Raw genomic sequence first — 17,238 nt, forward strand, 5'->3', positions numbered from 1 at the left:
AGTCCAAAAGCTATGTAGCATCACATGGGGGTCCTCAGCCTCCGTACTCAGATCATCCGCCTTCGGACTTGTATCGGCGGCTGAATATGCTTCCCCGGTATGGCTCAATAACAAACCCACGAGATTATTGACACCCAATTAAACAAGACAATGTGAATGATCTTAGGTATGATTAGACCGACACCGAACTAGTGGCTTCCCATTCTAAGTCATTCTCTTCTCAAAGAATATCGAAAAATCGACGCTAACCATCAACTACCCACCACTATGTTAAGCTTGATATCGAAATAAACAGACTGCGCTACAGATATCCTTCATTGTAAAGAGCCAACTCCTTACATCAGGAACATTTCAATCTCACCAACGATTGGAAAAGACAATGGGAAAGCCACTCACCACAGGAAGCACACCAAATGGCCTGTATCGATCAGAAACCGCCAGGCTTTGAACTGACCCGCAATACATGGACAACGCTTAACAGAATAAGAACAAGCAGCGATAGATGTGCTGACAGCTTATATAGATGGGGAAAAGCCCTTACTCCTGAGTGTGACTGAATGCGACCGAATTTAATTCTCTTCTTTGAGATTTTTTAAGATTTTTAAGATTCCTTTGGTATCATTTGTGGTTTTATTTCCAAATAATATGATTAAATGAGAGATGGAAAATCGTTTTTCTCTATTTGCTTTATTTGTTCAAACACTTCAACCTTAAGCAGCTGTCAAAAATGTACTAACGGCTTGACATGTTTGTCTAAAGAAAGTTAGACTTTCTAGAATAAATGTTTTTTTTGTGATCGCAGCACCCTAATTGGCGATGAAGGTTAATTATCAGACCGCCAGGTAGATGGTATGTATATATTACATAATATCATTAGAAATACAGTAGTAAAGAAGAAAACGCAGAATAAAATTTAAACAGTTTTTCCACTGAATTTAAATTAAAATATAAAAACTAGCTATAACGTAAAAACAATCTAATGTTATAATATTATAGCAGCGAACAGTTTTATTATTTCAGTATCCCCTACACCATATATGTAAGTTAAATAGTTTTCTCTAGTTGTAGATTTGTAATTGCATGATAAAATGCATTTATATAACAAATGATATTCATTATCTGGGCATGCGAACAAATCCTGCTGTGTTCGCCGTTTGTTCCCAATAATCGTTTTAGTAATTTAAGGCAAATAGAATTTGCCGCACTGTAAAACAAAATTATTTCGAATTGGAACAACACAGAAAGCAGAATCCGCTGTACGCAACGTATTTATAGCAATTCCCATAGCAGCAAGGGAAAACGAAAATTCAGGTAGTAGAAAAAAAAACAAATATATTCAGTACCGTAGTGAATTAGAGAGTATTTTCGGGCCAAAAAAGTTTTTAATTATAATTTTCTTCTTTTCTTTTCTCCCATAGTGCGTTCTATGACGATATGCTACATTTTGTCTATAAATTAAAAAATTACATTTATATTCGTTTATTAAATTAGTTCAGAATATGTACTTGACTACTAGTGTCGATAAACAGGAAAATAGGGCAACAAGTTTATTTTACTAGTATTGTTGTTAAAAGTAAACTAATTATTTATAAACTTCGTCTGCAGGTGGATGATTTCCAAAGTTGTCTCGTTCTAAAACGTGTTTGAAACGGCATAATTCTTTAATACCCTTCCAGTTTAATCATAAAGTTTTTTATCAATTTTCTAACATCAACTACTTTTTCTTGTTTTGCTTGTAAAGTATATTTTGGTATTATTCTAGGACAAAACTTGTCTATATTTCTATTCGTTTTTGTGACTATTTATATTTATTTATCGTGTTTATAAGCAGGAAAAGAAAGAACCTGGTTATTTTACTAGTAGGGAAGGGTAGGCATAGTCACGCATAGTGGCCACTGAGGGCATAGTGATCACTGGTTGTTACTGCACAGTACGGTGTTGATACACAGCGACGGGCCCGTCAACTCTTTCATTTGAACGTCATCTTAGATGTGTTAAAGGTGTAAGCTGTTCTGATCATTTGTTTAAAAGTTATTGAAAATTTTCGTGTTATTTAACATCCTGATATAAGATAAGTGTATTTAATTAATTATTACAACCAAACTTTCAGTCAGTCGTGTTCTAGTTCACCTACGAATCGGACGTGCCTATCGACAAAGCGGAACGAAATTAAACTGTTTTCGTTTAAAAATTGTGTTTTTATAAATCTGCAGATTAGGTGTAAAAATAAAATTAGATTGTGAGTTTTAAGAACAATTAAATGGACCAGTTAGTCGGGGGGAAACCCCTAGACGACCCAGTGCCCCCAGATATACGTCAAAAAAATACAAATGATATACAAACAACAACAGCAATGACCATCGATAACGATAACACATCGAAAGAAAGAGAGGAGTTTTTGTATGTAAGTACTGATTTAGGCCCGTATCATATTTATGTTGAGAATAATTCGGTCGAATTTAAAGGTAAATTAAATGCACTTAAAATCGGAGATATTATTCTTTCTAACTTTCCGGAGATAGACAATAAAATTATAAGTATCGATTCTATAGGTCGGAATAGGGTTAGGATCAAGTTAAAGGATTATAAATCAGCAAATTTTCTAATAAATAATAAAAACGAAAATATTTTTGTTAAAAATAACTTTGTATTGTATATCCCAAAATTCATTCTTCATAGACAAGGTGTTATTAGAGATATAGAAAAAGATTTTTCAGAGGTGTACATAAAAGATAAAATAAGACAATTTGATCAACATTGCACTTTTGAAGTATCTAATGTCAAAAGAATAAAACGTAAAGTAGAAAAAATTACGGATGAAGGTAAAATAGTAGAATATGTACCCACAAAGTCTTGCATTGTTATTTTCAAATCACAAATCTTACCAAAATATATTTCTATTAATAAAGTTATCAAGGAAGTAGAGCCGTATAACCAGAAAGTATTATTATGTTATAACTGCCTCCGTTTTGATCATCTGGGAGGTCAGTGTCGAAGTAAACCAAGATGCAGCAAATGTCAGGAGTCCCATACCACACAAGATTGTAAAAATTCAGATTACATACCACGGTGCTTTAACTGTCAAGGAAATCATCTTACTACTAATTTGTCTGCTTGTCCAGAATTTAAAAGACAAAAAATTGTAAAGGAAACCATGAGCTCTTGCAATATTAATTTCTTTGATGCAAATAAACAGGTCCCAAAAAATACGTACGCAAACATAGTCGCTCATAATACTTCTGCCATGGAAAGTGGTCAAATATCCTCGACAAATTATTCCCAACGGCCTCAATCTGGACCTACCCCTTCTAGTACAATACAGTATCATTCCTCTCAACCTCAGTACTCACAGTCCCACAATTTACAACCCAAATCCTATAATAACAATTTTACTAATTATATGTTTTCTTCTCCTACAACTTCAAACCCAAACAAAAGGCACAGACCAACCAGCCCTGATCCCATTGAAATTTCAAGAAAAGAAATACTTACACAACCAAAAACCTCTTTTGTCTCGGGGGGAATTTTTAATAGTCAACATTATTTAAAAAACTCAGCCGGAGTAAAATTACAATCAGAGGAATTAAATGCAACAATAAGTTTAGTTTTAGAAGTAGTTCTCAATATTATAAGTAATATAAAACAAACAAACAATTTCGATGTATCAAAATCTGAAATTGTGGAATTAATTAGTAAACATGTAAACCATACCTTGTCTTCAAATTCGCAGACACAAACGCGAACATAAATTTGCTGCAATGGAACTGTCGTTCAGCAGTAGCTAATAAAGTAAATCTAGAATATCTGCTATATCAAAATAATATTTCCATAGCATTGCTTTCAGAAACGTGGTTTAAATCAAAATACTATTATAATTTTAAAGGTTACAATTGCTTTAGATCAGATCGGTCAGACGGATATGGTGGAACTGCCATTTTATTAAAATCAAACTTAAGATGCGAAGAAATAAATCTTAAAAATAGATATCCTTTCACTCACAAATGTATTTCAGTTAAAATTCTCCGAGGTAAAAATCCCATCAATATTGTGTCAGTTTACATTGAACCAAAGACCAAGATATCTGAAAGTCAATGGTTGGAATTCTTTAAAGACATACCTAAACCGTTTATTATTGGTGGGGATTTTAATTCCCACAGTATCGCATGGGGCTGCGAAATTGAAGACAGCTATGGTAAAAAACTTTTAGAATGTATTGATCATTGTAATTTGATATGCTTGAATGATGGATCGCCCACATTAGCAACTAGTAAGAGTCCATCCGCTATTGACTTAACCTTTTGTACACAAGATATTTCAAAATTTTTTACTTGGAGAGTCCTACAGGACCCTCATGGATCCAATCATCTTCCGATTATCATTAACATGGAAACAGATCATATAACTTCATTTACAGCTCAAAACTATCACAAGATCTGGAATCTTAACAAGGCCGATTGGAAATTATACACATCTGTACTAGAAGCTGTAAATTCTCCTGGAAACTATCAAACTCTAATAGCAAACATTAATAAAGCAGCCAATTTAGCAATACCAAAGTTTTCATCTAACGGAACACATAAGAGACGAATTTCGAATCAATGGTGGTGTGAAAGTTGCAAAACCGCCGCTGATAACCGAAAAATTGCATATGGAAAATATAAACAAGATCCTACAAGAAATAATTTAGTTGAATTTAAGAGACTTGACGCTGTCGCAAAAAAACTTTTCAAACAAAAGAAAAAACAGAATTGGGTAGAATACTGCGAAAGCCTAAATTCAAAAACACAAATCAGTGAAGTGTGGAAGAAAGTAAACACTTTTAAAAACCGCAAACAGTCCAACAAGATTCCAATAGATCCAGAATCCAGCTGGCTAGATGAATTTCATAAGAAAATATCTCCACAGTGGGTACCTTCACAACATTTTCCAGAATACAGCGAAACAGTGTCAAGAGATAGGTTTGGCTTAGAAGAACCATTTAAAATGTGGGAGTTAGAGCGAGTACTTAGTCAACAAAATAGCAGTGCTCCAGGTAAAGACAATATTTCATATTCCATGATATACCATATTCCTCACCACTATAAAATATCATTATTAAATATTTTTAATGACATTTGGAATGATACGTCACAAATTCCAGACAGCTGGAAGGAATATATTCTAATACCTATTAAAAAACCTGGTAAGCCAGAAAATTGCAGTAGATCATATAGACCAATATCCTTAGCCTCTTGCTTCCTAAAGACGTTAGAAAGGTTAATAAAAAATAGAATTGAACATTGGTTAGAGCAAGAACATATTCTCCCAAAATCTCAGTATGGATTTCGAAAATCAAAATCAACCCAAGATGCCATAACTGCCTTAGTCTCATCCATACTAATAAACTTTACTGATAATATGTATACTATGGCTGCTTTTCTTGATGTCTCCTCTGCATTCGATACCGTTAACTTGGACATTTTGCATAAAAAGCTATTAGACATCGGCTTCCCCATCACCATAGCTAGTTTTCTGAGGACATTGTACACTAATAGATCAACTTTTTTAAAAATCAACCATTCCATCTCTCCACCACGTCTTACGAATATAGGACTTCCACAGGGTAGCATATTAAGCCCAATACTATTTATTTTATATAATATGGATATAGAAAATTGTATTAATAGCCCAACAAAAATTATTAGAGATAGATAGTAGATAAGGAAGCGGGGTCCTGAATCACTTTGGTAACCTGTCCATCAGGGTCTCCGATGCGAAGGTATCGATGCCATGATTTGACCTTGGGGGTGTACAAGAAGTACAAGAAGTGATCGACAATGACCAGAGGGTTGTAAGAACTGGTCGCTTATCGCTTGATCTCTTCTTCTTCTCTCCCGAAGAAGTGATCAACAATGACCAGAGGGTCGTAAGAACTAGTCGCTTATCTCTAGATCTCTTCTTCTCAGCCGAAGAATTGTCACCTACGTTACCTGTATGTTTTTACACTTGTCTCTTCTTTGTCTTACCTGTCCTGAAGAAGTAAAAGAATCGGTCGACAATGACCAGAGGGGGTGTCTTTGAGTGGAACGGACCACCTTGTATGTCGAGTGCAAAACTCATCGCTTATCGCTTCATCTCCTCTTCTTTTCGTTAAATTTGTACAGGGTGATCGAAAAAATAAATTTTGTATTGAGACTTGGAAATATTTTAGGTGTTGTTGCGTCAAAATTTTTTTTTTTGTGTACGATGCTTAGATATATCTGTATAGCCTGCCTAGCCTAGCCTGCCTAGTCTTATCTTTACTTTTGAAACTTGTAGGAAAAGGAACAATAACTATGTATCACATAAATGCTTTATTGTGTATATATATATATATTTTAATGATATATGTGGGTAGATGTAAATAAAACAATATTGGATTGATACTATAAATTTTATTTGTTTTGAAACAAGTTATTTATCTGATTAAAAATATACACTCTACTGTTATAATGTATATTTTTCTTAACCTGTCGATAATAGTCCCTCGTCACAGAATCCATGTAACTCGCTCTCACCAAGTTATCATGATGTGAAGAATGACCCCGTAATATTTGGGAATCGTACCGGTCCTTGTACCTGACCACTTCATTGGATACGATTCCATCCCTGATCTTCTGGAGGGATTCGCGGTTCTTTGGAATTACATGGTCTAAAGGCTGAAACATAAAAATAATTAATTAAGAAATATTTGTTTTACAAATACTACTACCTTTGTGTGTTATGATTTAGGCATGGTTTCGAAACAATACAAGTCAGGTAATATGGCTCCATGCATCTCTAAAGAAGTTTGACAAAAACAAAAGAATTTTTTACAGTTTTCACACCATAACGTTCCATACATTTTGATGATAGAAGTAGTAGGTTGGGTGTATGGTATTATTTTTCTTCTTGTATTCGATTGTAATTTTATAAATCTTTTTTGGTCGGTAAAAACTTTTTCCCATGACAATTTACTTTTCTAAAGAAAAAAAAACAGCTTTAATTACCGATATATTTTTTAAGTTATATGTGAAATAACTTACCACACCATAGAGGACCCATTTTAATTTGTAGATTAATCGGTTAAAGAAAACCTGATGTACAAAAATAGAAAGATAATTTAAAAAACAAACTTTTATTTATTACCAAAATAATAAATAAAGAATAAGGAACTTTTTTACTATCAAACGTATTTAAGAATTATTTATCATTGAAACCCCATGGTAAAGTGTCAGTGCTTAAAAAATTAACCATTCTTTTATCATCATATGGACTAAGTGCAACTTTTCTTTGAGTTATTGTATAGACGTCATGTTTTTTGGAGACAATAGAATTTTGGGAAACCTCTACAATTGTTTTTTTAAATAAACTTTTATAATAATCTTCATAAGTTAGTTCCTTTAAAGCTGATTTCTTAATTCCTTTTGCTTTTTTAATTTCCTGATCCTGATTTAAAGTTTTTATCGTGTACATTTTTGAGCGCAATCCTATAAAATGTGTCATAATTTGACCTTTGTTTTCATCTTTCATCAAGCCCAATACTTTTTTATTCCTTAAGGGAATGTTATAGACATTATTTTCAGTGTACTCTGATGTGTCAAACTTATGAATATCCTCTTTAATATGAGCATATATATCATCAACAAAAAACTGATATATTAAACTATCTGTGTCCGTGTATAATAACTTGGCTTTATCTTGAAATTTTTTTTTAATATAATTATAATGGAAGTCATACAAAATTGTTTTCGAAATATCTAAAATACACATCCCAATGTAAATAGGTTTGTTAAAATTAATTTTCTGTTTTTGCATTTCAATTATTACCATATTTTCATCAAATATGGTACAACTATGAAAATTCGGTTGGGAAATGTAATAGTTAGCACCGTATGTACCACCCAGTTTGTTTACAATTTTTATATCCTTATATTTACGTACATTCTCTATACTTTTGCCATACGGAGCGTTTATAAAAAGTTTGAATAAATTTTTTTCAAATTCATTTTTGCTCTCCTTTCTCAATTCAATGTTTAAGTCAATATATTTCTTTAACCAAGGTGATTGTTTAAATTTTAGGCATCGATGAATCTTAGCAAGCTTCAGTCCCAAGCTAATAACTTGTTTTAAATACATATAATGAATAACATACTTCTTTTTATCATACAATGTCGTTAAGAGTTTTTTAATGGTAGAATTAGAAGTTGGTGGAGTTATGTGTTCTGGACACAATGGCAAATCTTTGTGTGAATTAAAAAGTTCTTTTGGATACTCAAGGTCCACTTCCAGCATGTATCCGTATTCACTATCATTGGGACAATTTAATATATTGTAATTGTAAATATCATTTAAGGGTATCCATTCAAATCCTCCATAAGGAAGGAAATAACTCATAGCTGAACCATATAGATTGTTCACATCAAAGTACATTGTATAAGAGGTCTCTTTACCAGGATTATATTTATCACCCATGTACTTATTGTTCGCTTCTGCATATCTGTTACTACATTGTGACACTCCTCCTCGTTTTGCTTTTTCAAAGAACAAAACCATTTCGATATCTGTTAAAAGCTCTAATTCTACATTTGTTACTTTTAACATGGCATCAAATGCTAACCCTGGTAAAGTAAAATAATGCAAACTATCTAAACCGTATGTTTTTAAACACATCAGTCTAAAGTTTTCAAAAATATCACTTAAAAGTAATACGTCAGTTTTTAAATATAATTCCGCGTACTCTTGCAAGTTTTTTATCTCAAACGTGTTCCAAACAGTGCATGCGTGTTGATAATCCTCATGAGTTATTCCTTCATTATTAATTTTACTAAAGAAACTATCAATAGGTGGCAAGCAAGTATCTTGCAACTTTTCCCAATTATCGAGGTATTCATATGGGAAAACACCTTTTCGTTTAACTAAATTAAATTTAAAATCATCTTCAAAGTACCTTCTCGTTATTTGTTTTTGATCATCATCTAGATTACAGGAAAGTTTATCTAATGAATCAGACATAAATCGAAACGAATCTATAAACCTAAAATTAATATTTGTATTTTGAATGTATTTGGTAAATGATATATACCTCTCTTTGTTTAGAGGAAGTAGTGATATATTACCTTTAACGTTATTATTAAGGCTTTTAATTAAAAAATGTGCGTCATAGCCAGAGAGATTATGAAATGCAATCGGAATTGTATGTGTATTTTGATAATTAGCATTACAAGATCTATGAGCAGCTCCTCGAAATTTTCCTGTAATATGACAATGATCTCTAACTTTATCCAATGGATCGACTATAGGTTTAGTGCAAATATGACAAACAAAACTCAAATTAAAATCATGTCTTTCTTTATCAGTTAATGGACCTAACTTGTTGAATTTTTGCAATAAATTTTCTCTAGTTATTCTCTTTGCTATCTTTTCAAGTTCTCTTACAAACCACACAAGACAGTCGTGACCGGTAAATGATTTATAGTATGATAAGGAATCATTATAAGAAGATTTAAAATAATAAGCTATACTAAAAGCTTCATGCTTTTGAGACAAATAAGTTTTTATATTAGGATCATTGTTATTGTCAATGCATTTTATAAGAATACTTTCTAGATCAGCATAAATAACAAAAGGAACAAGTTCTTTATGTTTAAAATTTTTAAATTTCATAATATTATTCTTTTCTGTTGGTAAAACCATCTTAACTGAATTTGAATTAATACAGTCCTCTAAATGATTTTGTAAGAGTGCATCATTACTAAAATGATTAAAACATCTTTCACAAAACCATTTTTTGTTTCTAACATTTTTAACTTGTTGATTTACTAATCTTGAAAAATTTTTAATATAAGCAAAATGAAATAGATCTTTTCTACACAAAGGACCATCATCCTCATCACTACTATTATTATTTGTACTATTATCTTGAGAATGAATTAAAAGTAAATTAATACGAGGAGAAAAACTAGTCTTACTTAATAGCAAAGGTAAAATTTCCTTTCCTGTTCCTTTTGTTGTAAAAACATTTATTGAAAGTTTATTTAAATTTTCAAATTTAGGGATATCTTTTATGTCAATGGGAAAACTGATATTATGATACTTTAATATCTTACTAAAATGAGGATAAGATGAGGTTCGTGTAACATTGATTTTAGCAGGATGTAACGCTGCAACAATTGACCAGAGAAAACAATAAGGATCAGAATTTTTAATGTTAATTACACTCTTTGTATTGCTTATATATTTAGGTAATTTAACATAGGTGGAAATACCACTCAGTATTGGATTATACCTATTTATATTAACTTTTAAATGTAGAATCTGTGATAGTGCCCAACCACTATCTCTTTCTTGAAATTCCTCAAATTTTTTTAAAATCACATTAATACAATTAATTTTATACCAATCCTTGAGGTCTGTATTTTGGTCAATTGTTACATTTTTGGTTGAAAAATGTTTAATAGAGGTTTCACCATTTTGTGGTTTGATAAAAACACCATATAAAATCAAATTAACTTTTAAAAGACACGACAACAAACTTTTTCTAATTTGAATTGAAAAACTCCTAAAAGCTTTTTCCAAAAATATTTTGGGTTCTTTATATTTTAAATTGACTATTAGCCCTGTTTTTATTCTACTATTAAAACAAGATTCCACATCCTGCCACAATAAACACCTTTTAAGAGTTTTTCTAGCATTTAGTCTGTTCTTAAAGTTTTCAAGATATGTTTTAAGAATAGTTAAATTTGCTTCTATACAGTGAAAATTTTTAACACAAGAAACCCTATTCTTTAAACATTTATTCAAAATAAAAATTTGTTTTTTCAAATATCTTATTACGTTTCGTAAATCAGATTTTCTCTTAATTAATCTACTTATCGATTCCATCTTCTCTACAATCTGGTTGGAAAGTTCATCGACTACTTGCTGACTCATTTTTTTTCACTAGTAACTGGTTCAACTTAACTTGGTAACTTTCGAATGCACAAATAAAACCCAAATATTAGGATGCTCTCCAATTTATACTTATCCAGTAAAAAAAAAATTAATTGACGTATTTCTGTAACTTGTTATTCAACGTGATTATATTTTAGGATCAAAAAGTTTAAATTTATCAATAATTCTGCAAACTAGTTGTTATTAAACGTGATTGTATTTTTAGAGGTCAGAAAGATCAAATCTGATGCAGATAAGTTGTTATTCAATGTGACTGCATTTTTATGGGTCAAAAGATTAAATCTGACGCAAATAAGATGTTGTTCAACGTGACTGCATTTTTATGGGTCAAAAGGGTTAACTCTGATGTAAATAAGTTATTTGCAATGTTTTAAAATTACAAAGTCAGTTTAATGTTAAATTGTTTTTTTTCTCAGTTTCTTGTTATAAATACAGACAGTCGTTTAAGACTAATCCAATTGTAAGTAGCAAGCAGTGAACAAACAACATCAAAAATGGCAACAGTACCCTGTCAGTTGGTAATTTTAACTGAAGATCCGGTTCATTTTCCTATTGAAACGGCTTTCCTTATTATAAAGGAATTGTTTGTGTAAGTATTGAGTTTATTATTTATACACTTTTTTCCTTGTTTATTTCACCATATTTGCATTTGATTTTATTGTTTATCTAAATATTTATAATAATTTTATTTTATTTTGTTTTACCTCTTGATATTTTACTAATTTATCTAATTTCTTTTTTCTATATTCTATCTATGTATTTTTTATTCTAATGATCGTATTTTAATAACATTTTTATTTATGATTGTTTAATTTCGTTAAATTTTAGATATGGTGTCAAAGAGGTGTCTCTTAAGGGAAGTAAAATATTTGTGAGTCTCAGCTATACACCCAATAGCAAAAGTCTTAAAAAGAAATTTGGGAATCTTCCGGTTCGGTATATGAGGACCAAAGTAAAGACAGAGCAAGAATTCCAAATTTTAGAGAATGTCGTAAAACGATACAGATTTAACTTGTTAGACGATGAATTGGAAGAGTTTGAGCGACATCAACAAGTCCAAAAGCAACTTGGGTTGAAGAGACCACTATACATACAAGAGGCACCGGATGAGGCTCTTGCCTCAACATCAAGCAAGAAGCAAAGAACGGTTCCTCCAAGTACAATAGTACATATAGAAGAAGAATGTGATGAGAATGATCTGAATATAGATCATTTTCTAAGTCAAAGGACATAATAAACAAGTAAGTGCTTTCTGCTTCCCACTAGAAAAAAGGTAACTAGTATATATTTTATTTCAGATATGTGTTGGTATTGGAATGAAGATTGAGCGAGAGGAAAATATTTTTGTATGTATATCTGTGTATATATTTTTATAGATTATAATAAAATACTTTTTAATAATATCTCTTTATTTATTTATTACTTACAACTTTTATTCTAATAAAAAATATTGATCAATTTTTTTTCTATATCGACCATTCTTTATTTCACTGTCTTTAAAAATTGATAAGAATCCATAATTCTCTTTCCAGCATATCGAACATATTTTTTTTAAATCTTCAAAAGTCATATCTGTTCCGACGTGGTCATTGTAAATGTGTTTTAGGTTTAAATCGTCTTGTTTGAATACAATTAAAATATTTGCATTGTCTCTTATAAGGTGTTTAGGTATTTTTGCATAACTCTGACTCAAATAAAATGGATCCACCTGAGAATGTCGAGACATGCTAAAGTATTCTCGAATAACATCTTGGTTGTCACAAGCAACATCATCAAAGATAAAAATTGAATTGGGCTTCGCTTCAGATGGGTGCATTATATCCGTACTTCCACTGTAAGTATAATATCCTATTCCTTTAATTGGTTCTAGCAAAGTTTCTAAATATTTGTACTTTGGTTGCATTAATGATTTTGAGTAAATATACACATTTTCAAATTTTAATCCATTAGCATGTTCCAATAGACTTATCATCACATTGGTCTTACCACAATTTGAAGGGCCAACTATAAGACATCGAATAGTTGAAGGGAACAAAACTCCATGCTTTTTAAACTTATTCTCAATTGGTTCCAATAAATTATTCTCCACATCAAGCGTAGTCTTTTGTTTTACAAGCTTCATGTCTGGTATCAATTTAAAAATAAATGTCTTGTGTGTATCTATTAATAAAAGACTATTTTTAATTTTTATTTTTTTATTGTCAACACTTTCTACAATATTTATACCAATAATGAATATTAAATACATTGTTTAGAGCACATTGTAAATTTTCATTGTTATGTTGAAAACATGGATGTGATTTAAAAATATGATTCATAGTCTCATCGGAAAGTATATTAGGTTCATCTTCTACACAATCAATGCGATTTTCCATGAATTTTTCCAAATATTTTTTTGTTTCATGATTTCTTACCAATATTGTTTCGTCTAATACGTTGTCGTGTAAAAATTTTGAAATTTCTTCATATTTTAGATGAGTATCACAAAAATGCCAAGATTGCCAATTTAAACCATGGTTTTGAACACATTGTTGTTCGATACATTTTATATATGACTTATTTATCATTGCTTCTGTTACTGGTAAAACAACCATTCTGTGTATAATGTTTTCGGTAGTAGGATCTAAAATAGCAATTTCCCTACAAAGAAATACATCTTCCCCAGGAAAAGAGAAACCTTGGATATCCACAATGAACATGTTTTCACTCTCTCGATATTCTCTAACAACAAACAAAATCTTGCAAGTGGAACGTCTTTTACATATTTTTCTATCCCCTCTTTATTATATTGCGTCACTTTTATCTATCCATGAGTTGTGAGAACTATCAAAACCTAACCACTTGACAAAAATTTTATTTTTCTTTCTCTTTAATACCTTTTCAACTAAATAACTGTCTTTATGTTTAACTTTTTGTAACTGGTCCTTATAAAATCCCCCAAGAATTTCTTCACCTTTATAGTCTTTTAAATAATATGTAATAGGGTTTCCCAGTTTTATTTTATAAACAGTGAAAATTTCATTAGACCAATTTGGATTGTATTTTTTGTCAAAAACTCCTCGATGTTTTGAAATGCGTACATGATCACCAATATGAAATTTTTGACTTTCCAAATCGACAATTTTAATGTGATTGTATACAGTGTTTAACAATAGTTTTTCATGCTTCTTCTTAACATCCACTGGTTTCATTCCTATTGTTCTGTGAACTTTATTGTTGTATTCAATAACAACTTGTTGTAAATTATCAATCCATTTGTAGGTACCGTTGAAACTAAACTGTTTCCAAATCATTGATTTAATCGTGCGAATAACTCGCTCAGCAATCGCAGCCTTTTTTTCACTGTATACATTGTAATGATTAATATTATATTTTTTCATCAATTTTTTCATATGTGGATTAAAAAATTCAGTTCCCATATCTGTTTGAAGATTATTTGGTTTTTGCTGTTTAAACACATACTCCATACATTTGGCTACTTCAACACCTGATTTATTTTTTAGTGGTAAAGCCCATAAAAATTTTGAAAAACAATTTATTACAACCAAAATATATTTGAAATTTCTGTTTGTATTTGAATATTTTTGCATATCAATCAAGTCGGCTTGGAACAAATCATTAAGAGATTTTATAATAATTCTTCGTCTTTTAAAGTTAATTCTTGCAGGTTTGTGTAACTCATTAACGATATCTCTTTTAACAGACATGATATTTATTCTATAATGTTTGCCTCTTTTAGTTCTTCAATAATTGAATTTATTTCATTTGTATGTCCTGTATGGCCAGCTAGCTGTGAAGATAGTAATAAACGTAATCGCTCTACAAGTTCATTTGGATCATCCCAGTGGACGTAATCGATTTTATTGTTGTTTACTTCCATAACCAATCCTTTACCTTCTGTTATTGGTGCAATTATTTTTTTATATTTTTCTAATCTACTACCATCTATCTGTTTACTTGATCTGTAATGCCTTCTGTGAGCATTAGTCGCTACAACTATCTTTTTATAGTTATTCTCATCTTCATCTGTAAAACTAGCTGGATATTTCTTAAACAAAAGCTCATATAAACCTGGTGTTCCCCTGTACCTTTTCTTTTTTAAAAGAATATCAGCACCATCTAAATCTATTTCAGAATTCCCAATCAGTAGCTTTTCAGATGTTTCATCAAATCGAATTCCATATTTATGATCAAATTCTTTGTTTAGAACATCAGCGTGCATATTTGTAATATATTTCCTAGGCAATGGATCATATTGATCCCAGTAGTCTACACGCGCCTGGTTAGCAATATCTTCAAATCGATTTTCAGAGTGTTTATCATTTTTAATCTGTTCTTTTATATCATCCACTTCAATGTTGTCCAATATCGATTGTTTGATTTCACTTGTTTCAAAGTCAGTAGTTTCATTATCGTCATCATCGTTTTTAATGTACCTTAAAGGTTCATCGTTTTTTGTTTCATTTTCTGGACTGGAATTTTGTGAACTATTTAACTTGTTCTCGATATTTTTCAAGTGTTTTGTAATTGGATTAAATAAATCTTCTTGGATTATTTGTCCTTGTTTTAATTGTCTTAATTTACTTTGGATGTTTCTCCGTTTAGTTATAAGTTGTCTTTTCAAATCTTTATTCATCGTAAAATGTAGGTATTCGCTTAACTTCTGAACAGCTCTGGATCAGGTCCCGAACAGGTCCTGATCAGCTTTGAACAGGTCTTGAACAGGTCTCGAACAGGTCTTGAACAGGTCTTGAACAGCTTTGAACAGGTCTCGAACAGGTCTTGAACAGGTCTTGAACAGGTCTTGAACAGGTCTCGAACAGCTTTGAACAGGTCTTGAACAGGTCTTGAACAGCTTTGAACAGGTCTTGAACAGGTCTTGAACAGGTCTTGAACAGGTCTTGAACAGCTTTGAACAGGTCTTGAACAGGTCTTGAACAGCTTTGAACAGGTCTTGAACAGGTCTTGAACAGGTCTTGAACAGGTCTCGAACAGGTCTTGAACAGCTTTCAGATTTGGTACTAGTCTAGCCCCCAATTAGACACTTATGTCAACAAGGTTATGAAAATATTTATTGTGTACAGGGTGTTAAATAAGAGTAAACTTTTTTTTTAACTTTTTATTTATACTTAAAAACCCAAAGTACAGATTTGCTTCATTAGATGAACTACAGTTAAAACATTTGAACTACATTGGTTAGAGGATTATATTTAACAATACGGTCATGTATAATTATACAATAAGCAGTTGTGTTAGCTGGTATATTCTTATTAGTTTCTATTTCTATTCTCATATCGACACTTCCTGATTTAATTGATTCATTTTGTCTGCTGCAATCAATAACAAATATCGGAGCAACAGCACAGAATTGTAACATAGTAAGGCATGGATCTCCTATGGATTTGTAATAGTACGACGGTTGAAATTGTGCATACATTTCATATGCAAGGGCATAATGTCTTTTACTAAAGTTCAAGTTCAAATTGTCATACGGGTACATTTCAGAATTTAGAAATAGCTTTAAGTTTGTAAGATTACAGTGATCAAAATAGCTGTTCTCTTCTTTTATTGCATTCTTTTTGGCAGTTTGTAATGCAAACAAAACAAATCGTGGTCTCTCCAATAGACTGGTAGTTTTTACATTCCAGTTAAATTTCATTGTCTGAGGCAGTAGAGGAATTTCATGATATTCCCAGCTTCTATATGCAAGCTCCAAACTGGACCCATTTTCAATAAATTTATATAAACGTAACTTTTCTGAATCGGACACTTGAATATGAGGCATTTTCCATATTAATTTAAATATTTCCACTTTTGGTTTCAGTTCAGTTTCTACTGTAGACATTACTGTATTTAAATCAGTTGAACTTCTTATCAATACGAGTTCTTGGCGTATGTTAATAAGAATTTTTGTAAAATCTTCAAAAAATCCAAGTACAAGTTTGAGTGGAATACAAACATTAAAATTTCCTGCTTTATCAGCAACTGTTGGTGTGTCATTAATACTCCAACCTATACAGTTGTATCGATTAGATTCAGTTTGTGTGAACGAAGCATAGTTTTTCATTGTCGTTGTTATACCTAAATTTCTCACTCTATCTATTACACAGCCTCCAATTTCATATCGTATTTCATCAAATAAATGCATCAAACCATTATTAATAAAGCGCAAAGTATTGCTTTCTTTCCCATCATTCGTTAAACGTCCTTCAATATACAGATAACTCTCAGAAGGTAGGGTGTATATATCTTGAGTCTGAATTGGTATTCTTATTTCATCACAATGAT

The 17,238-nt window shown here is 31.2% G+C and overlaps 2 protein-coding genes across 2 annotated transcripts in view; both read right to left on the bottom strand.

Annotated features, from left to right (window-relative positions):
- nAChRalpha1 (nicotinic acetylcholine receptor alpha1) overlaps window positions 1-17,238 on the bottom strand; it is a 205,754-nt gene that overhangs the window by 127,927 nt on the left and 60,589 nt on the right. The gene's annotated exons all lie outside the window — the stretch shown is intronic.
- On the bottom strand, window positions 6,415-10,766 carry LOC140446871 (uncharacterized). The gene is made up of 2 exons (XM_072539446.1): window positions 6,731-10,766; window positions 6,415-6,677 (listed from the first exon to the last, which is right to left on the bottom strand). The coding sequence occupies exon 1, from the start codon at window positions 9,691-9,693 to the stop codon at window positions 7,201-7,203; it is 2,493 nt and encodes an 830-aa protein (XP_072395547.1). The 5' UTR covers window positions 9,694-10,766; the 3' UTR covers window positions 6,415-6,677; window positions 6,731-7,200.

Source organism: Diabrotica undecimpunctata, chromosome 7 (assembly GCF_040954645.1).
Source record: "Diabrotica undecimpunctata isolate CICGRU chromosome 7, icDiaUnde3, whole genome shotgun sequence".
NCBI classification, from domain to species: Eukaryota; Metazoa; Arthropoda; class Insecta; order Coleoptera; family Chrysomelidae; genus Diabrotica; species Diabrotica undecimpunctata.

What these genes read in the sequence shown, in the direction of transcription:
- LOC140446871 (XM_072539446.1), bottom strand. Translation starts at nt 9,693, where the DNA reads ATGGTTTTACCAACAGAAAAGAATAATATTATGAAATTTAAAAATTTT.